The 22,197-nt window shown below is 45.7% G+C and overlaps 1 protein-coding gene across 19 annotated transcripts in view; it reads left to right on the top strand.

Annotated features, from left to right (window-relative positions):
• NCOR2 (nuclear receptor corepressor 2) overlaps nt 1-22,197 on the top strand; it is a 477,973-nt gene that overhangs the window by 356,465 nt on the left and 99,311 nt on the right. For all 19 annotated transcript variants that reach the window (XM_061603067.1, XM_061603079.1, XM_061603080.1 and 16 more), the window contains one exon: nt 21,887-22,040. In XM_061603067.1, the coding sequence (XP_061459051.1) occupies nt 21,887-22,040 (154 nt within the window). The remainder of the gene's footprint in view (nt 1-21,886; nt 22,041-22,197) is intronic.

Here is a 22,197-nt window from a genome sequence, read left to right as displayed (position 1 = left end):
TAAATTTGGATTTGCTTCCTGCTCCCTTTTCAAAACCCCAGCTGCCCATGAAGTTCATTGGGTGACCTTTAGTCTGAAAGACGTGGTCAAAATACCTTAATGGTTAACCCATTATGTGTTTGTTTGTTTGTTTGAAAGATTTATGCCCTGCTCTCCATTTGGAAAAGCTCCTAGAGCAGCTCACAAATCAATAAAAAAAATTACAGAGACCCTGCTGTTCAGCCTACTATCTAAAAACACATGAGGAAAAAGTGATAGGAAGGAAAGAGGAAAACATTCAAACTCAGGCACCAAATTCTTGTTACAAAGGTTCTTATAATGACCAGCTAGGATGGAAACAGGCCACTCATAGGTGGAGAAAAAACCCAGAGCTAAAAAAAAGGTTTGTATGGACTCAAACAAGCTGCAAGGGCCTGGAATGAGAAACTTGATAAAATGCTCAAGGAGCGAGGCTTCAAGCAAGGTGAGGTAGACAAATGCCTGCACCAATCCCTGTACACCAGAAGCAAAGATAAACGTTTGACATATATTCTGATTTATGTTGATGACTTGATCGTGGCGACTCAAAGAGATCAAGACTACACAGAAATTGTACATCATTTAAACAAGGAAGTTGAAATCAAAGAGTTAGGCACTGCAACATACTACCTAGGTATCCAGATTGAAAGGGAAGCAGATGACTCCTACATACTCAACCAAAGGCAAAAGACTGTTGATCTTTTAGAGACTCTAGAACTCAGAGATGCCTATCCTGTAGCAACACCCATGGCAACACACTTTCTTAAAGACAATGGTGTGGGTGAACCTTTACCAAATAATAAGTAGTACAGAACAGCAATAGGGAAGCTTCTGTACTTAACCACAAGCACCAGACCTGACATAACAAGTACAGTAGGGATCCTATGTAGGAAAACTAGCACACCCACACAAAAGGACTGGATTGCTGTCAAAAGGGTGGCTAGATACTTGAAAGGGACTATGGACTTTAACCTGAGATTGCCAGCTAATAGTGATTCAAAACTTGTGTGTTACACTGACACTGACTGGCCTGGAGACAGTTCAGACCCCAAGTCAACTAGTGGCTTCCTGTTTACGTATGGAGATGGACCTATCTCCTGGGCTAGTCACAAGCAAGACATAATAGCATTTTCTTCCACAGAACCTGAGTACGTAGCTGCTGCAGAAGCGTGCAAAGAAGCCATTTGGCTTAACAGATTACTAAAGGATTTTGGAATAACAGTGCAAAGACCAATCCAGATGATGGAAGACAACCAAAGTTGTATTAGACTTTCTCAGACTGAGAGAATCACACCACGCACTAAACATATAGGGATAAAGTACCATATTGTGCGTGAGTTGACAGAGAAAGGATTCATCAAGATGAACTACTGTCCAACTACAGAAATGACAGCTGACATCTTGACAAAGCCATTGCCAAGAGACTGTTTCCAGAGACTTTGTGTCAAGATGGGGCTGTTAGATTCTTACATGCTTGTTTGAGGAGGAGTGTTGGAATAGGCAAACTTGCATGTTCCCTTGTAAAAGGGAGATGTTCCCTTTAAGGGATATTTGGGAAATATCCCATGTACCTGTTTACCATGATGTAACTTCCTAATGGGTGGGATTAGTTACCTGGCTTCCTCCTCCTTTGGGGATTCCTGCATAATCTCCATTACTGATCTTTTTACCTTTGGGAGAGGCCTCATGGCAGATGCTTTCCTGAGAGCATCACTACCAAAGACTAAAATGGACTAAGACTTCTACTTTTTCTTTCATCTAAGCTAGAGCCTATGTTTCCTGAACATATGAAAGGTTGTGAGTAAACATTCTTTATCTTTTTACCTAAGAAGACTCTGTGTGTGTGTTATTTGACTAACTAGTATGTCTGTGGGAAAGGTGTGGACTGGTTTATATTCTCACTCTCCTGCTTGCGCTTATATCTCTGCTAAGGAATAGGACCACGAAACCATTTCCTATTTCATTTTATACTTTTTAAAATACCAAACAGAAATAGCCTGGCGACCAACTTTTCTGGAAATACTGTTGTTTGACCTTCTGGGTCCTAGCTGGAATTGACTGGCTACTAATCACTCCCATCACAGGAGGTAGTCACATTGGGGCCCAGTTGGTGCCATTAGAGCAGATGGTCCTGCTGCTGTTCCTCACAGGGCAGATGGAATTGATGGCCGCTGTGAGAAGGAAGGACCTCACCCAAGCTGGTGAAAACAAGGAGGGAGTAGAGATGGCAGTTCCTCACCATGCTCCCCCTTCCCTATTTAGGCTTGCTTTTGTTTGTTTGAATGTTATTTTAATGTATTGTTGGGGGGAAAAGTATAATTAAAAGCCTCAATTTTTAAAGAAAAGAAAGATTGCAACTGGCTTAATCTCCTTCACATGGATATTGTGAGAACAGATATGGGGTGTGTGTTATGCTGTGCTTAGTTCCTTGGAGCAAAGTTGGGATATAAATGTAGTCAGGGATCGGCAGTGTGGTGCCCTTGGGCACAATGGCACCCCTGAGGTCTTCCCCTGACACCCACAAAGCCTCTGCCCCCCAAACATATGCAGACTCACTACCCCCTTAGTAATGAGGTGGTGGTGACCCTTTTCTCCCTTGAAAAGTACATAGAACTGAAGGAGGAGTTCCTCTTTCAGCTCTGTGTGCTTTTAATGGCTCACATTAATTCTGCTGGATCCTACTTTTACTCAGATCCCTTAGAAACATGAAGTCTCCATACATGCACTTTCTCTTTCTGTGTCTTTGGGAAAGGGGAGGTGCACTGATTTGCGGCGGGGGGAGAGAAAGCAATCAGAGAGAGTGGCATCCACGGCACTTGCTCAAAAATCCAAATGTGCCTAAAAAGGTTGGTGACCCAGATTATAATGATAATTTTTTAAAATTGCAAATCTTCTGTACTCTGCCCACTGTGCCACAAGGCCAGGCTGCTTGGTGCTGGTGCACTGTTTCCATTTCTCCTCTTAAAAGCAAAATGTGCGTACTGCTGAAAATAAATAAATGCAGGCTTCTTTTCAGGTGGGAAGGAGGGAGAAACGGCCTATCTTGTGATAGAAGGATTCTGTCTCCTGTTCCCAGCAAAAGCGTTTGATCAACAGCCAGGAGAAGCATGTGGCCTCCCAGCCCTACCTCTGCGAGCTTCCTGTTTCTCTCTGCCGACATGGACAGCTTTGCATGTTTCCACAGCTTCCCCCCACATGCTCCAAACATTTAGCATAGAACTTTTAAGGGCCTATCCTTTTGTTAAAGAAAATAAACTCTCCCTGGAGAGTGAGTGAGGGGAGACTCTCTCCCTGTTACAAGGGAGTGCAGGAGGGCATTGCAATCCTCCCACACAGAGAAAGGTTTGTCTCCCTCCAACTGGGCTCAGTGCATAGAGAGAGCTGTGTTCACTCCAGCCCATCACTATTTCCTAAACAAGTGGGGAGAGTTACTGTTGTGCACAGGTCCGGCTTGTGCGCTCCCCATTGGCACCTGGTTGGTCACTGTGAGAACAGAGAACTGGACAAGATGAACCTTTGGCCTGATTCAGCTGTAGGGCTCTTATGGTTTTATCTTAACCTTGCTGTACAGTATACATTGGGATTTATAGCCCATGTTGTTTCTTTCAGACTGTGGCTTTCAGACATTCTAGTATCAGGGAACCCTTTTCCACTTGGAATTCTCTGCTGAGGAACAACTCTGTGCCACAGAGGATCCTGGGGGATCGGCAAGGTTAACATTAGCAAGTGAGAACAGAAAATTTCTGCCATGGCTGCCTAGTGCTAATTGCATCTCTCTTGGCCTCAGTGTTCCTCATCTGTAGAATACGAGTATTAGTGGAAGAGGAGCATTAATGGGTTGCCTTTGATCAGTAGTTTGCACTGCTCTGCTAGCCAGTTTCAGAGTTTTGTATTAGAATCTGTGATATGTGTAGTAACTCATCTGCATTATACATTTAAAGCATTATCATAGGACTTCAGCAGTCATGGCCGAAGAATCCTGGGAACTGCCTTGCACCCTTCCAGTCCCATTGGGCACTATCCACCACTGGGCCTCGCACAACATGGGTGTCAAGCTGGCTGATTTGGCCACCTTACCACAGACCCATCAACTTCCTGAAACTGTATTTTTCAGAGGGAAGGGTCCACAAGTCAGTGGCAAAGAGCAGGCTATTTTCTGGGGAAATGTGTCTAACGTTACTGATCTTCCAATTTGAGGAACCCCTGATATGCTTTCTGAGGAACTTCCAGGGTTCTCCAGAACAAAGTTTGAAAGTCAAGGCTCAGTAGCATTTCCCTAAAATAAAGTAAAATAGTTGAATGCAGGCTAGATAGAATAGAGAACATGCTGAATTTTATTTTGTATTATGTCTTATGACTTAATGCATAGAAACGTTTTAAGTAAATAAATAGCCTGGTTCATTTCCTTCCTCTTCTGTCCTGAAAGCTCAGGGCAAGTAAAACAGATTAATTTAAAATAGCTCCCCCCCAAAAAAACAAATCTGAATTGAAATAACTCAGTTCTGCACACTCCATTCCAACTGCCAAAAGCTTGGCCAAAGTGAAAGGGTCAGAATGTTGCTTCCCCAGTGGTTCCTGGAGTACATTCTACAGTTTAAGATGGTGCCTCTCCCCCCCTCTGGTGCGGTTGGCATGGTCCAATCTTCAGATTACCTAACCCAGAGAGAGGGGCCATCTCACTCTGCATATCTGCCCTCCTACTGCTGTGGACGGTCGGGGTCCGCCTGTGCTCCCTAAGAGCCAGCCATCTTCTATCTCTTGCCTTTCCTTAAAACCTCCCCCCTCTCTCTCCCCCCCGCCGTCAAGGGAGCAGATCTGCAGGCTGCCGTTTGCACCTTCTCATCTGGAGGAGAGGCACAACCACGTTCCAGCCCGCATAGCAGCAGCTTTTTCATTGGGTGTTTTGGCACCCAGCTGTTCAGCAGTGGCAGCGAGGTGCAAGGCACAGCCTTTGATCACTCGTGCACAGCGTGAAAAGGCAGCATTAGGCCTTAGCTTGCTATCAGGCCTTCCCCTCCCTTAGGGTCGCCTGCGTCCTGCCTGCAGTGGCAAGTGGAGGGACAACTACGGTCTTGGAAGAGGAGCAGAGTGATCTGATGCAGCAGCAGATCTCGTTTTGCTCCCAGCAGTCAGGAGAGGCGCTGGAGTGCCACATGGAGGGGGTGAATAGAGGCCACCTGGCAGTTGCCTCTTCTCCCCCTCTCCCGGGGCATGAAGATTTCCCCAAATTTCTATCATGGATAAAGAGGATTGTGGTCAAGGAGGTTAGGAGTTCAGGTAGGGTCAGACCCCAGCCTAGGGATCAAGCACCATAAAAGGAAGTGCCCATCCAAATTGGGGCACAAGAAGAGGAGACGCTTCAGGTCTCCTTTACCGGTGTATTTGTTGAGCCCCAGCTCCCCCAGGTAGACCAGGGAGAGGTGTCAGAGGAGGACAAGGCTTTCAAGGGTGTTGAGGGAGGGGAAGATGCCGACAGCCCACAAGTTCCCACAGACAGCCCTCCTGTCGTCACGGATCCCGCTTCGTCTCCAAGCGCTCCACCAGAGCCATTGGGAAGCGACCCCGCACGCGTGCCAACTCCACCCCCCAGGGATTCCCCACCTGGCACTTCAAACGCTTCTCCGCCAACCTGCTCCCCACCCCCTGAGGTTGAGTCAGCACCTAGCAAGCCTGTGCTGTCTGATGTACAGTCAGAGGATTGTCATCCCCTCTTTGCCCGCGCAAAGCGGGACAGTCAAAAGGTGGTACTTCAGAGGAGTCAGAGATGACAAGCGAAGACCTTTCTTACTTAAGGCAGTGCCCCCCTGATTGGGGTGCTGAGTCAACTTACTCCACATGCTGCAGAGCATGCCTAGATAGCTCAGGTAGAGTCAGTAGTGAGTTAGCATAGACAGGTCTTGAAGCACACTGCTTTTGATGTAACCGTTACTCTACTAAAGGAAGAATTAATCCCAGCCTCGCCTCCGTCTTGTGTATCGCGCTCTGGGCAGGACAGTATTCCTCATCCTACTCCATCTCCTCTCCCTCCTCCTCCTGCCCTGTTCACTAGGGCACCCATAGGAAGGGGCATAAGGGGAAATAGAAACACAAAACTAAAGGCTGTCACTCCTCCCGCCACCCCATAGGGAAGCGAGGGATCAAGAGGGTGATGAGTAGACAGGCAGCTACAGCTTTGGGACTCCTGTCGGACTCAGGGCGTTCTCCCTCTTCAGAGGATAGAGAGGAGGAGAAGCTCTCTGGAAGAAGTGGAGGCCCTACCTCCAAAGGGGAAGCTTTTCTAGGCAGAGTTCTTCCTGCATTGTTGGCAAAAGCTAGACAGATTTTAGAACTTTCTGAGGAACAGCCCAAGGAAGATGAACCAAGTACATCCACTGCCTCAAAAGGCTCCTAAGACAGCTTTCCCAGATGGCCAGCCAAAGATGGATATTCTACCCTTCCCAGACTCCTTCCAGGCATTATGGAATGCAGAATGGGCTACTCCAGCTAAACACAACCAGTGCGCAAGCTGGTTAGTAAGCACTACTCATTTGCACCAGCAGTGATGGGGCAGTTAAAGACTCCTGCTGTAGACTCTGCAGTTGCTGCTCTCTTCCACCACCATCCCCACTGAAGGGGAAGGGGGCCCAAAGGATGCCTGTGACAAGAGAGTGGAGGCGGTGCTGGGCAGGGAGTTTAAGGCACAAGGCGCAGCCTTCAGAGCTTCAGCTCCTGCATCCGTGTTTGCATAGGCAAACTTTATGTGAGCAAATGAGGTGGTGGCCAGGGACGACACTGGCAGCGGCCTTCCAAGCAGATGCTACAAGGGATGTGATGATTAACACCAGGGCAGTGGCCTCTAGCACAATGGCAAGACACAACCTCTGGCTCAGACACTGGGAAGTGGACCCTGGCTCACAAAGTCGCCTGGCCAACTCCACTTTTGGGGGGCCTAAGCTATTCAGGGAACCATTGGAGAAAGTCCTAGTGGAGACAAGGGATAAACAGAAGGCCCTCCCCATGGCTAAGAAGGACAAGCACAAGAGCAAGCAGCAGCAGTCCTTTCGAAGTTCGAGACACTTCCATCTCCAGAATACCTCAGCAGAATGCAAGTCTTGATGGGGGAAATCAGATAGGACCCCTAGTTACAACCAACCCAGATTGCAATCCGCCTCTTCTTATCCCTCCATTTCCAAGTTCCAGAAGGGGTCAAAGAAGGGTCAAACCTCCTGACGCCAGGTCAGCGGCTTGTCATGGAGCCATAGGAGACGGTCTATTGAACTCTGCAGGGGCAGGGGCCACCACTACATCAGACCATTGGGTTCTCTCCACTGTTTCCTCCAGTTACTTTTTGGAGTTCTCCAGGCTTCCAAGGAAGGAGTTCATTGCAACTCCAAAGTCCAGGAAACCAGACAAGTATCAGCTTTATTGCAAGGTCATAGGTCACCTGTTAGATATCCATGCAGTGGAACCAGTGCCTGCCCAGGGGTGGGCTTGGGGCATTTACTCAATTTTCTTTCTGGTCCTGAAGAAAAATGGGAACACCCGGGCCATCCTAGACCTCAAGTGGTTGAACCGGAGGATGGCTTACAGAAAGTTCAAAATGGAGACTTTGCAGTCCATCTTTTTTTTTTTTTATCATTAATTTTTATTCAAATTTTCAAAGACAAAAAACAAAACAAAACAAAAACAATTAAACAATAAAATAAAATGTCGACTTCCGATTTGTCGCAGATCAGTTATAGGTCTACAATATATAACAATCCTATCTCTAAAATTATATTATAAAATCACTTTCCTCCAGTAGTTATCTTAATTAATCATCAAATCTCATAAACATTATTTTATTCTTTCCACAAAAAGTCAAAGAGAGGTTTCAATTCCTTGAAAGATATATCTTTCAATTTTTCTCCAAATAAACATATCGCTTAATCCATCTAATTCAAATCTGTTAGGCCCAATAATTTCAATAGCCATTCTTCCATTATCTATATTAACTCCATCTTCCATCTTCAATAATCCTGTTAAGTCCAGTAATTTCAGTAGCCATTCTTCCGTTATCAATATCCCATAATAATCTTGTTGTCATAGCCATAGTCCAAGTAAACATATCAATTAATCCATCTCGTCAAATCTGTTTAGTCCAATAATTTCCGTAACCATTCTTCCATTATCAATATTAATTCCATCTTCCATCTTCAATAGTCGTGTTAAATCCAGTGGTTTCAGTATCCATTCGTCCATTATCAGTATCCCATGATGATCTTGCTGTCGTAGCCATAGTCATATAACAAGAGTCTGATGGGAATTTCCCCCATCACAAATATGTCTTTGCCATCAATTCTGAATATGTTGTTGAAATATTGTTGTAAAGTCACATCTCTGCTCTGGGTGCATCTCTGCTCTGTCACATATTTGTAGTTAATTCCATAAATTTTTTCCATGTCAAGCCCCATCACATCATTCCAGTCAAGAATTCTGAATATGTTGCTGAAGTATTGCTGCAAAGTCATATCTCTGTTCTTCTTTTTTACAAAATGCACTGGCTCATCTCTTAAGAGTTTCTCCACTGTCACATATCTGTAGCCAACTCCATAGATTTTTTCTATGTCAAACTCCATCGCATCATTCCAGTCCAGAAAATTATCCAAGACATTGATAACTTTACCACCAAAATCTTCATTAATTTCTTCAGAGACAACGTTGAATTCCAAACAGTCAACTTTATTTCTAACATCCATAAAATCCAAATCTTTTTCAAATTTCACATTTGTTCCAATCTCCAGGTCTTGTAGCTTCCCTATCCCATCAAACTCCTCTCTCACAGAATCCACTATTTCTTTAAGCTCCTGCGTCATTTTGTTAAGTTCAATTTTCATCTCCTGTCTACCCTGTCTCAGGGTTTGTTTCGTTATCTCAATCTCACCCATTATTTTCTGAAACATAATTTCTTCCATGGTCTCATTCACTTTCCTGGTTGTCATTCTTAAAACCACAGAGGCAAAAATTATTTCAGCCACAATTGGGTTAATATTTCAGGCTTGCTTGTATCAGTGTAGACAATACAGCCTGCCTTATCTCTATGTGTTCAGGAATACAAAACAAACTTAGTTCCCAACAACAAAACAATTAATGGCGTCATGAACAAGCAGATTCGTCAAAATGAAATAGACCAAAAAAAAAAATTCCCCCCCCTCCTCCTCAAAATAGAAATCCCTCTTCCGTTGATATCTTTAGAATGCACCTCCAGGACAGCTTTTTGCGATAAAAACAAAGATAAGCTTTTTCGATTTCTTTCCTCCTTAATTTCGTTAGTGAAAGAGAAAAGCACTCACCTAGAATTTCTTCACAGCTGATTCATTGACAAATCTCTTTTTTGCTGCACCAATTTAAGCCAAGTGGAAAAAGAAGATAGAAAGAAGGATGCTTATCTGCCTGTTAGAGTCCGTTTTTTCTTTAAAGAAAAGATAAACGTGTCGCTGTAATCAGCTAGAGCTTGATGAAAGTCCGTCCGGCATTGCAGTTTGAACTTTCTCTCATAAATAAATGAAATCCAGTCCTCCCCACAAAAACAGGCTTTGGGGTTGATCTCTACGTTTCTCCCTGCCCGGGAGAAAATCTTTATCAGTGAAAAAGAGCGTTCTGACTAATTTTAAAGCTGAAAAAGCTTCTTCTGAGACGAGAGCTCGCTCAGAGGCAGCACAGGCAAAGCAACCCTTCCCGGAAGTCTACTTTGCAGTCCATCTCAAAGGCCATCAGTCGAGATGACTGGATGGCTTCCATAGACCTTTACGAGGCTTATCTCCGTATTCCAATCTGCCGGTGGCACAGGAAATACCTTCATTTTTGGTATGCCAACCGCCAGTATCAGTACAGGGTGCTACCCTTCGGGCTTACCTGCACTCCCAGAGTATTCACCAAGGTTCTGGTAGACCCTGGAGGGGGTGAGGGTTCATCCCTACCTCGATGACATCTTGGTCAGGGCACCCTCAAGGGACTAGCATGCCATAGATGTACAGACCGCCTTGGATTGTCTCACCAGTCATGGCTTTGTGGTGAACTACAAGAAGAGTGCCCTGGAGCCCACACAGAATATCACACATCTCGGAGATCAAATAAACTGTGTCTACTTCAGCATGAGGCTTACTCAGGAACGGGTGAACAAAGTCTGGGATCTCACGGCAAAGGTGATTTTGTCAGAATCAGTGGATCTTATGGATCTGGCTGAATTGTAGGGAATGCTAGTTCCCTGTCACGATCTTGTGAACTGGGCTTGGTATCATTCTTGTCCTCTCCTTCAAGTGCTATTGCAATTCCAGGACCAGATTGCGGAGTCATGCAAGTTGAGGGTTCTGAACAGTCCAGATCTGTGTGTAGAATTGGGATGGTGGTTGACTCCTCAGAGGCTTCTGGCAGTGTAAGCCTAGAGACACCAGTGAGGAAGATCTTAACTACGGATGCCAGCCTCTATGGATGGGGAGCACATTTGGATTCTCTTGTGACTCAGGGAATATGGAAGGACAGTGAAGTATCAACTGGCTAGAGCTCCAAACAGTGCAATTGGCACTCCAGGAATTCACCCCACAGGTCATGGGGGCGCACATTCTGGTGAGGAGCAACAACACTGTGACCAAAGTGTACATCAAGGAGGGACAAGATTGGTCTTCACCCCTAGGTCTTCCAGCAAATCATCCAGATCTTCGAAGTCCCACTGGCAAATCTCTTTGCAACACGCCAAAATGCGCAGCTGAGCAAGTTTTTCTCTTGTTTTCATCACCCGGAAGCCCAGGGGTTGGATGCCCTGGTGACAGATTGGCCAGGAGGTCTTCTTTATGCATTTCCCCCCATCCCACTCATTCTGCAAACGGTCAGGCACATCAAACTCCTGAAAGCCGAGGTGATTTTGGTGGCACCATATTGGCTGAGAAGGGCATGGTTCCCAGAGTTGTTGCACTTGTCAGTTCAGAACTCATGATATTTTCCTTTCCGGTCAGACCTCTTGAGTCAGGGACCAATCTGCCATCTGCACCCAGAGATCTTTCAGCTAACAGCATGGAGGCTGAGTGGCAATGGTTAGCAGAATTGGGGTTTTCCGGGGCAGTCCTTGATACTCTCCTGGCATCACAAAAGGCTTCAACCCATAAGGTCTATGGTTCCACTTGGAAGATTTATGTATAGTGGTGTCGGCCCAGTGGGCGGGACCCAGCTTCATGGCAGATGTGCTGGGGTTCCTGCAGGCTGGAGTGGAAAGGGGGCTTAGTACAAATACCCTTAAGCACCAGGTGTCAGCTATAAGTAGCATTCTTGGCTGCAAGGGTGACCCCTCTCTGTTGGCTCATCCTTTATGTCGGCAGTTCCTCAAGGGGGTGGGACTACAGAATCCACAGCCATTCATCAGTTCCCCACATGAAACTTCAACAGGGTACTCTCAGCTCTCACGGGACCGCCCTTCGAACTCTTGGCTACGTGTGATGTTAAGTTCTTGACCCTTAAGACAGTCTTCCTAGTGGCTATCACATCGGCATGCAGGGTGAGAGATAGGGGTCTTGTCTTCAGACCAGCAGCTCTGTATTTCCCATCAGGACAAGGTGGTCCTTACACCAGACCCATCCTTTATTCTAAAAATAAATTCTGTATTTCATAGATCTCAGGAGGTGGTCCTTCCTTCATTGTGCCCCAGTCCATCTTCCTCCAGGGAATGGGCTTGGCACACTTTGGATGTGCATAAGGTGCTCAGGTTTTATCTGGATAGGACTGCTAGTTTCAGGAAGTCAGAGGCCCTCTTCATCTCCTTTGGCGGGGTGACTGTGGGTCAGAAGGTTTCCTCTTCGTCCATTTCACGGTGGCTCAGGAGGCCATTGTCCAGGTCTACCAGGTGTTGGGTAAACCACCCCCAGAGGGCTCGCGGCCCATTCTCTGCGGGAGGCTTCTGCCTTGGTGGCCTTGAAGGGTGGTTTCCACATCACAGCGATCTGTAGAACTGCCACATGGGCATCCTTGCACATCTTTTCCTAAGCACTACAACATTGACTCCTGGGCTTCGGATTCCTTTGGGAGGAGGCTTTTTGCAAGGAGTTGTTCGTGCATGACCTTCACTCAACCAGAATCCTGCCCAGGAGGTTGTTAATGCACTATTATATCCCAAGCTGTAGGATGCCCTCCAGGAACCACTGGGGAATAAATGGACATTCTTGCCATGAATTTCACTTCCCAGGGGTTCCTGGAGGGCATTTCCCTACCTCTTCATTCCAGTGCTGAGGGTCTGAGTCATGCTTCTGCCAGTGCCATACACGAGGGGGAGGTAGTTAGGGATTCCCTGAGGATTTCATGGCTTGTTTTCTAGTTCTCTTTGATGAGCCTGGTGGCTTTTCTGTTAATTCCACTTGGTTCTTTCCTTCTCTATGGAACGGTTAGTTTGCACCTAAACCTTCACAAGTTGGTACGCCTTTCTATGGAGGGAGTGGGCCAGTCGGGCCAAAAGTCCAGCTCCATAGATGGAACATTTCTGGGGGTTGAGGGGTTGTCCTTGCTCTTCCAGGAGGTCTGGAAAGTGGAATGGCCCCTCCCCCTGGCTGAGGTGATCTGAAGATTCGACCCTCCCTACCAGGCCGGGGGGAGCCACCATCCCAAGCTGTAGAATGCCCTCCAGAAACCCCTGGGAAGAGAAATTCACAGTAAGAATTTCCATTTATTCTGAAATATGCTTGGGCCAGGACTCTGGTGAACCTCCAGGGCATGGCGAGATCAGTTGCCAAGACTGCCTCTCTCTCTCTCTCTCTCTCTCTCTCTCTCTCTCTCTCCTCTTGAGGCTGGAACTTGGTGCTCAAATGGAAATGATAGCATGGCTTTCAAAATAAGGTGGAAGAGCATAGAGGATGAAAGCATGAGCTATGAGCCAGAATGCATGGTGTAAATATCAAGAAAGGGAGCAAGATAAAGACAAATCAGATTAGCTTACAACGGCTGAAATGAAAGTCTCATTTTTTTCTGTATTGACATTTCAAGTCAACTTGCACTGGCTGTGAACTCGTTTTCCAGATCTTGCAAATAACAGTGGCTACCTCATTGATCTTCACCGAGTTGAGTGGCGGGGTGGGGTGGAGTGGGAGTGACAGAAGCACTCCTGTGCCGTTGGAGAAGGACCGTAGTTTAGTGGTACCGCATCTGCTTTGCATGCAGAAGTTCCCAAGTTCAATCCCCTGTATCTTCAGTTAGGGCAGAGGAAAAGTGCCTGAAGCCCTAGAGAGTAGCTGCCAGCCAATGTAGACAATACTGAGCTAGATGGACCAAGGGTCTAACATTAAGGATAAGACAGCTTCCTAAGTTCCCTCATGGTTTTGAGAACCGCTAGGCTAGAATCCCGACAGCACTCCGCATTAGTACTGCCATACTTGATGCATGGGTTGCAGGGTGATCAGGTGATGGGTCTTTTTAACCTTCTGGCCGTTTCTCTAAACCATAACCTAGCAAAAGCCATTCAGGGAAAACAGCGGTGAGTGGTGTGTATTCAAAGGCTGGTTTTTAGCAGCCTCCCCCAGCCTAATCTCTTGCTCTGTCAGTTTGCATGAGTCACACATAACACGAGTAAGAGACAGCAAGGCCAAGACCACTTTGCCATAGTAACGAGAGCGTTGCTGCGCTCGCATTAGCATCATCAGTGCCCCAGCGACGACGGGGCTGCTTCAACCACTGATAATGAGCACTTATGGAAATTGTGTCCCTGGCAGGAGTTCAAGCCCAGGCAAGGCTTTCCTTGGAAGAGGAAGCGACACTTATTGAAGATTTATACGATCTGAAGAGAAACCAGAGTATTGACATGCCAAGAGTGTTACCATTTTGTTTTGTTTGTTTGTTTTGCTTTCCCTTCCATCAAGCCTGTGAGATGGGAACCACAGTTGTGTCCATCTTGTGGGTGAGGAATAGAGGCAGAATGATCTGACTAAAATAAAAAATAAATAAAAGAAGACGGATTTAATATAGGAATAATATTTATTTATTTATTTGCAAAACCTCCCTGGGTTGTATCCAGCTAAGCCTTACTCAGAGCAGATGTGCTGAAATTAATAGATCTAGGTTGGCCATATCCATTAATTTCAGTGATTCTACTCTGAGTCAGACTTACATCGACTACAGCCCTCTCCAATTTCTTGTCATGCCTACAATATTTGAGTGGCACATACTCTTTGTCAGAGGCAGATAGAAAACAATTTGAAAAGTGTCATTCAAATAGTGGTTGCAATCACTTGTAACAGTTGACCATGGTTTAGTACACCTTTCCCCATCCTTATGCTCTCCAGATGTTTTGGACTACAACTCCCTGAATCCCTAGCCGTTGGCCATGGTCACTGGGGCTGATGGAAGCTGAGAATCCAAAACATTTAGAGGGTGCTAGGTTGTGAAAGGTTGGTTTAGTGCTATGTGGACGAGCCTCCACAAGCCTGAGCAAAGTATCTGACTTGTGCACCCCCCAGTCTTCTTCCTGCACAGCTGAGAGAAGGACTTCTGCCAAGTTTAATTTCACTTTCAAAGAATCTCAGCATTGTGTGCAAACTGGTTTATGACAAATGATGGTTAAGTTGCTAAATAAGTCCACTTCACATTATGGATTATGAAGCTGGCTTGTTTAATTCATTATTGGAGGGTCCTGTATGATCTGGATCCAGCCATTACTAGAATGATGCTGACAGCCACTGTGGCTTCCGTGTAGAACAGGGATGGGTAACCTTAGGCCCATAGGCCAAATATGGCCTACCAGGCCTCTGTCTGGCACCCAGGACTCTCCCCAGGCCACACCCGCCACCTGCCCTGTTTTGCTCCCTCCTCGACATACATCCTTGAACTCTGATAATGCCTCTTGCTTGCCTGGATGGAGAACAGAGACGGGATGTGGGAGTAAATTAACATTGGTTGCACCACCACATTTTATTCTCGCCCCACCCACCACCTGCATGTGGCTCCCTGGAAGATTGCCTAGAAGGGAGCATGGCCCTTGGGTTGAAAAAAGTTCCCCATCCCTGCTGTAAGGCAAGAACTGGCCTTTGTTTCATGTACTTCGCAGCAATGCACTCAGTGCGTGTGGAGATGTTGCACATGCACTGAACATCTTGCACAGCATCTCCATTTTTGCCTAAACTGAAGACAGAGACAAGGACCATATCAGCATGCAGCCTAGTTTGCGGCTTAAAAACTCTTGCAGTTTTTAAGATACGTTATTTTCCATGTGCTAAGATTTTAGCAGTAACATAGCATTTACCTTATATTATATTATATTATACTCTTCCTCCAAGGAGTTCAGGGCATTTTAGACTCACAACAACCCTGTGAGGTAGGCTTAGTCTGAGATATTTTATAGCAATAGTGTGGAATGCTGCTATCCTAGTGCTGTGAACCTTCCCATCCCCTGCCAAATTGTTATTGTGTGCTTTTGTTTTTGTAGTTACAATGATTTTCATTCAGGAAATTATTCATCAGCGAGCGTGAACAGAGAGCTGAGAAGGGAAATTATTTATTTTGGATTAATGCAAGGGGATGGAGCGACTCCCTTACGAGGAAAGGTTGCAGCATTTGGGGCTTTTTAGTTTAGAGAAAAGGCGGGTCAGAGGAGACATGATAGAAGTGTATAAAACTATGCATGGCATTGAGAAAGTGGATAGAGAAAAGTTCTTCTCCCTCTCTCATAATACTAGAACTCGTGGACATTCAAAGAAGCTGAATGTTGGAAGATTCAGGACAGACAAAAGGAAGTACTTCTTTACTCAGCGCATAGTTAAACTATGGAATTTGCTTCCACAAGATGCAGTAATGGCCACCAGCTTGGATGGCTTTAAAAGAAGATTAGACAAATTCATGGAGGACAGGGCTATCAATGGCTACTAGCCATGATGGCTGTGCTGTGCCACCCTAGTCAGAGGCAGCATGCTTCTGAAAACCAGTTGCCGGAAGCCTCAGGAGGGGAGAGTGTTCTTGCACTCAGGTCCTGCTTGCAGGCTTCCCCCAGGCACCTGGTTGGCCACTGTGAGAACAGGATGCTGGACTAGATGGGCCACTGGCCTGATCCAGCAGGCTCTTCTTATGTTCTTATGTTCTTAATGCAGGCCTGTCAGCAACCACTTGTCTCTAAGAATAGCCTCCAGGTGACCAGGCAGGCAAGTTTTTGTATGTTGGGAGGGAGCTGTGTCATTTCTTCCCCACCCCCTCGAAATCCCTGTGTCTCAGTAGACTTGTGGTAGCTTTTGTGGAATGCTTGTGGGCTGGTAGCTTTTTGTGGGCTACTTTTGCAAGACTGGATGAATGAATTCAGAAGAAAAAAGTGTGTTCTTGTAGAGATGGTGGTTAGCAAATACAAGCAGTCCAGGCACTGTTTTGTCTACACTGTCTCCAGCATAGAAAGTCTTCCCATTTCTTTTCTTGGAAAAGTTGCATTGCACTAACGGATTTGATAAGGGCTGGGCCAGAACAAGCGGGGTTTTATTTTCATGCCTGGGGACAGGGGAGGTGGGGAAGCTGGGAACTGTTTGTTCTACCTGAAGGTTTCTGAACAGGGAAAAAAAGCACATCATCTCTGCAGGCTCAGGTGGCCAAGTCAGCGTTTCCGTTGGAACCTTTGCATCATTTCATTCACTGTATGCGCGCACAAGTATGTCATTCATTATTATGCTCATGGAGGCAGCAGGAGGAGGCAATGGGCAAGTCCCTACTAGTTTTATTTATTCAAGCATTAATGATGGGAAACAGCATCAGATACGAAACACTGTTCCTATAACCCAGGCAAAGCAGTCCTTTGAAATGTGTCACCTCTGTCTTCCTGACTTACCCCATCAGGTATTTCATAAAGACTTGGGTATGCTGACTATTAGTATTCGCCATTCATCTAGCACTTTTACCATATGCCATTCACCCTTGCAACAGTGCTCCTTTGATGGGTGATCATTATACCCATTTTACAGGTGGGTGGGGCAGCTAAAAGTAGCAACTTGCTCATTGCTTTGGTTGAGCAAGCCTTAACTTTAACCTGATGGTGATGATAATAATAATACTATTGTGTTTATTTTTTAAAAAGAACCTAAGTCCTCAAATAAGGGCATAAGAAGAGCCCTGCTAAAATAGACCATCCAGTCCATCATCTTTGTTTCTTGTAGCTGGCCACTCAGATGTCTCCAGGAAGCCCATAAGTCCAAGTAATTCTTTGTGCCATGGAAAGAAAGCCTTGTTCCCACTCCTCAAGGCAAGTGGCACCTTGTCAGACCCTGCTGTGGCCAGCTTAAGGGCAGCCTGAAACTAGCTGAAGGTGGCCCATTGTCAGCACAGGAATGAGACTAGAGTAACCGAGTTGGTTAGACCAACCTTGGGTCCCCAGATGTTGCTGGACTACAGCCCCCATTCTCCCCAGCCAGCTTAACAGGCAGTGAAGAAATCAGGCTTAGACCAACGGCCAAGCGAATTCCCTGCCCTCCGGTTCAGGTTCTGCTGGGCAGGGTTGTGCAACCTGTGGCCGTTGGCCTAATTTCATGCAGGTGGCTAGGACGCTGCTGTATACTGAGTCAGACTAAAAGTCTATCTAGCTCATTATTGTCTACACTGATTGGCATCAGCTCTCCAGGGTTTCAGACAGAGAGTCTCTTCCAGCCCTACCCGGAGATGCTGGCGATAGAGAAAGAGGGGTGGTCCCACCCACATTTGGCTCTAGGGGTATGTGGCACCCCCAACAGATTTTGCTGAGGGGAATGTGGCCCTCGAAAGGAAAAAAGGTTGCTCACCCCTGCCCTATGGGATCCAGTCCTGATTCTGCTGTCTGTAGTTTCTTACCCGACGTTTTGGTGTCAGCTGCAGACTGGCTCCTCCCCTACTGAGGGTGTTAGTTTAGAGGGCATTCTCTGGGGCAGCCCCTAAGTTGTGAAATTTCCTCCCTACACATTATATAGTTTCCACTGTATAATGAAGGTGCACCTCTTTAACCAGCCCTTTGACACCTAAGACATGTGCGTTCAGGAGCCACTCTATTCCTGCGACTGTAATTTGTTTTAATATTGAATTTTAAATTGTTGTAACCTGCCCTGGGACCTGATGGTGAAGCGTGGGTAATAAATTTAACATCAATAATAATAACATTCATTTAGTTACAAAGGGGGCACTAAACGTTGCCCTGTGAAATAACTGGGCCTGGGGTCTCGATCCTTTCCTGATCATTGATCTGCATGTATTTTACAGTGGGAAATTGCTTTTTAACCACACCAATTAGGTCATTTAATGTTTGACATGGTGCATGTGTCTTTTGCACTTCTGTGAGAGCCCTTCCACTTTGTCTCTAATAGTGCCGTGGAGCTTGAAATATATTTTGTCAAAATGGTTACTAAATGAAAGGAAACTGGTGTTTTGGGTTTTTTTATCTTTGTATTAGCTGTTATCAAGATTAGTTGCAGCAATTTTCCTGTTCTTGAAATTCAATATCATCACGAAGGTAGTGTTTCCATTTTAGTTAGAAAGGGGGAATGTCTCAAATAAGTGTTTGGCAATGCGTGGAGGGGATCCACCACCTTTTTAAGTGCTTGGCTTGGTTGCTTTTAACAACCTGCATGACAAGCTGTTCCCAGCATACAGAGATGCGAGGAAAACTTCATCTGTTGAATTTTTTGCTGCCGGGCATCACTTTATATGAAGTGGAATCTTTCCAAGAAAAGAAAAGGTGGCAGTAACCCTATTTGGCAAAGTACTGTACCTTGAGGTTTACGTATATAAGGAGGGTGAGGTGCAGACCATGATTAATGACAAGATTTTACAGCAGCCTTTCTGACACATCCAGCTGTAATAGTTAATTATTTGTTTGTCTGCTGAATTTTTTATGCTGCCTTTCACCCCAAGCGAGTTTCCAACTAGCTTATAACAAAGCTAGTAAAAGCGACAGTAAAACAGTTCAAATAAAACCAAAAATAAGAGCAAAAGGATAGAAATCAGCAATAAAATGGCAACAACAGAACATAAACTGGTTCAGAGATAGCATGCTTCTGAATTACCAGTTGCTGGGGAATAGCAGAGGTAGAGGGCTATTGTACACATGTCCTGTTTGTGGGCTTCGTGGGCTGTGCACATTCTATACCAGCCTTTCCCAACTGGTGTGCCTCCAGATGTTGTTGGACCACAACTCCCATCAGCCTCAGCCATTGGCAATGTTGGCTGAGGCTGATGGGAGTTGTGGTCCAACAACATCTGGAGGCACACTGGTTGGGAAAGGCTGCTCTATACATTTGAAGCACATGTCTCCTCCCAGTGAATCTTGGGAACTGTGGTTTGTTAAGGGTGCAGGGAATTGTACCTTTGTGGGGGTCAAACTACAGTTCCCAGGATTCTTTGGGGTACTTCATGTGATTTAAATGTATGGTGTGTACGCAAGCCATGAAAGCATCAGGCCAGCCCCTGTGGGAAAAAGGATGCTGGACTAGATGGACCTTTGGCCTGATCTTGTGCTTTTTTTTTTTGCAAAGTATTTTAATCTAACTTTTGGGCAAATGAACAGCCCAGAGAATGGCATTCCACCCAGGCAGCAGTTGAGAATGCCCTGCTTCTTGTGAGGCCCTGAAGAGATATGAAGCAGGCCTGCACATCTCGTCTTAAACTCTGGAGAGGTTCTTATGGGAGCAGGTGCTTCCTGAGAGACTGAGGACTATTTCTTACTCTTCTGTGTTGGGGGTCCTACCACTCTCAGCTTTCTGGCAGCTCTGTGATACACACTCAGCCTAGCCAGATGTGTACAGTATTGACTTAGCATAGCAAAGTGCTTCTGACACGCAGACATCCCCAAGCATACTGGACTTGTAAAACAAATTTGAATATGTTTGTTTACTTTGAATAATTGCTTTTGCTTCTGCCAGTTGATTGGAGGTCAAAGAAGCTACAAGAGTGATTGAAGCCCTGTCCACTGATGGTTAGAAATCTCATTTAGACTTTCAAGATTAGGTACTTGGCCATACATTTCCATGGCTAATAAGAGCTAGAAACTTTGGTGTGTGTGTGTTTTTGTTTTGATGAAAACTGATAAATTCTCACGGTGTTTAATTCTGGTTCAATAGCAAATTTGAATATCTATCTTTTCGGCGCCTTTTGAAGACTTTCCTCTTTCAATAAGCCTTTTAGGTTGAGACCTATCCCAGTCTGCGTCTGTGTTAGAATTGTTTAATATGTTTTTTAATAATGTTTTTAACCCTTTTTAAAAGTTTTTTTTAATGTTTTTAATGCTGTTTTGTTTTAATGTATTTTAAGATCTGTTTTTATGATGTTTTAAAGTGTTTTTAGCACTTTGTTTGCTGCCTTGGGCTCCTGCTGGGAGGAGGGGCAGGATACAAATTAAATAATAAATAAATAAATAAATTCCACCCTTGCACTGCCCTTCTATGGAAACCTAGAATATTCACACTCCTGATCATCATCAGTGTTATTATTTGATACTCTGTACGTTTTAAGAAGAGCCCTGATGCATCAGGCCAAGGCCCAACTAGTCCAGCATCCTGTTCTCACATTGTCCAACCTGATGCCTCTGGGAAGCCCACAAGCAGAACCTGAGTGCAACAATGCTCTCCCTACTTGTGATTCCCAGCAACTGATATCCAGAGGATACTGCACCTAGCAGTGGAAAATGTAAATGTACTGCCTTCAAGTCGATTCCGACTTACGGCGATCCTATGAACAGGGTTTTCACGGTAAGCGGTATTCAGAGGTGGTTTACCATTGCCTCCCTCTGAGGCTGAGAGACAGTGACTGGCCCAAGGTCACCCAGTGAGCTTCATGGCTGTGTGGGGATTCGAATCCTGGTCTCTCAGGTCATAGTCCAACACCTTAACCATGACACCACACTGGCTCTCACACCTAGCAGCGGAGGACGGAGCTTTATTCCTCATGAGAACAGTGAAATCGTACTTTGATACAGAGCTATAGGATGCCTTGTGGAAACCTGTCCCTACAACATGCTCTAGAACAGTTTGCGGAAGGCACAAATTCTGATTTCTCCATCTGTAAAGTGGGAATATTAAATACTTTGCTTTGCAGGACTCTAAAACTTATGAAGCTGCCTTATCCTAGGTTAGAGCATTTCTCCCTCTAGTCCAGTGTTGTCTACTCTGATTGGCTGTGGCTGCCCAGGTCTCAGGCAGAGAGGCCTTTCTTAGCATTTGCTACCTCATCCCTTTTTTTCTTTTTAATCTGGAGCTGCCAGGAGTTGAACGTGCAGTCGGAGCCAGGATTCAAAAGCGCCCTGTGTAATTGAAAAAACTCCATAGAAATCACTAATTGGAATGATACACTTTGAAACCTGGGGTGGGAAAGTGATAGAGGATGTCCATGTGTCCCCTATCCTCCCATACTTATTTATTTATTTATTACATTTATATACCGCCCCTTAGCCGAAGCTCTCTGGGCAGTTTACAGCAATTGATTATGCATTCCTTGAACCTGCAAGAGGACGTTGACAGCTTAACGGAGCCTTGCAATGGCCGGAAATGGGTTCCAGAGGAAGCTTGTCTAAAGAGGCACATTCTCCAAGCCCCATTCGTCCTCCTCCTCCCCAGCTTCAGCAAGCTCCCATCTCAGCGTAACTCTGGGCTCATGCCTGCACATTGCTCTTTTGTTGTCAGTAGTCCCTGGGATGATAAATACATGTACATGGGCAGCCCTCAGCGTCTGCCAGTTTCATGGGTGGTCCTTTCAATTCCGCCTCCCCAATATTTCCCCAGAATGGTCGATGGATCCTACTTTCACCTACCCTCTCCTTTCTCTCCCTCTCCCTCCAATTTTGGCTTCTGGTGCATCTGCACTTAGAATACCAACTTTTCTGATATCAGGAGTGATGGCAGGAAGATGTCTTGCTAAGATTCCCTCCCCCCCCCCGTCCTCTTGTGTTGTCCAGGAGAAAGAAAGGAATGCAAGGAGAAAGAAGAAAAAAGCCCCTGCCGTCCAAAACGAGGAAACCACCTTCCCTCCAGCAGTCGAAGATGAGGAGATGGGGCAAGACGGGTCGGGCACCAGTGGCAACGAGGAAGAGATGGCTGAGGAGGCAGAAGGTAAAATATTTCCTCAGGGCAAAAATGAGTCTCTTGGTCTATTTGAGGTAGGCAAATAAGGCAATGGGCAACTCTCTCCTGCCAAGGGAAATTGTGTGAGAGGCCTTCTCCGTAACCTGGGAAATGTCACTGCTTCCATGTGTCTGTGAGAGCGGTG

The sequence above is a fragment of the Rhineura floridana genome, chromosome 19 (assembly GCF_030035675.1).
Source record: "Rhineura floridana isolate rRhiFlo1 chromosome 19, rRhiFlo1.hap2, whole genome shotgun sequence".
NCBI classification, from domain to species: domain Eukaryota; kingdom Metazoa; phylum Chordata; class Lepidosauria; order Squamata; family Rhineuridae; genus Rhineura; species Rhineura floridana.
This window is presented reverse-complemented; position numbering and strand designations above follow the sequence as displayed.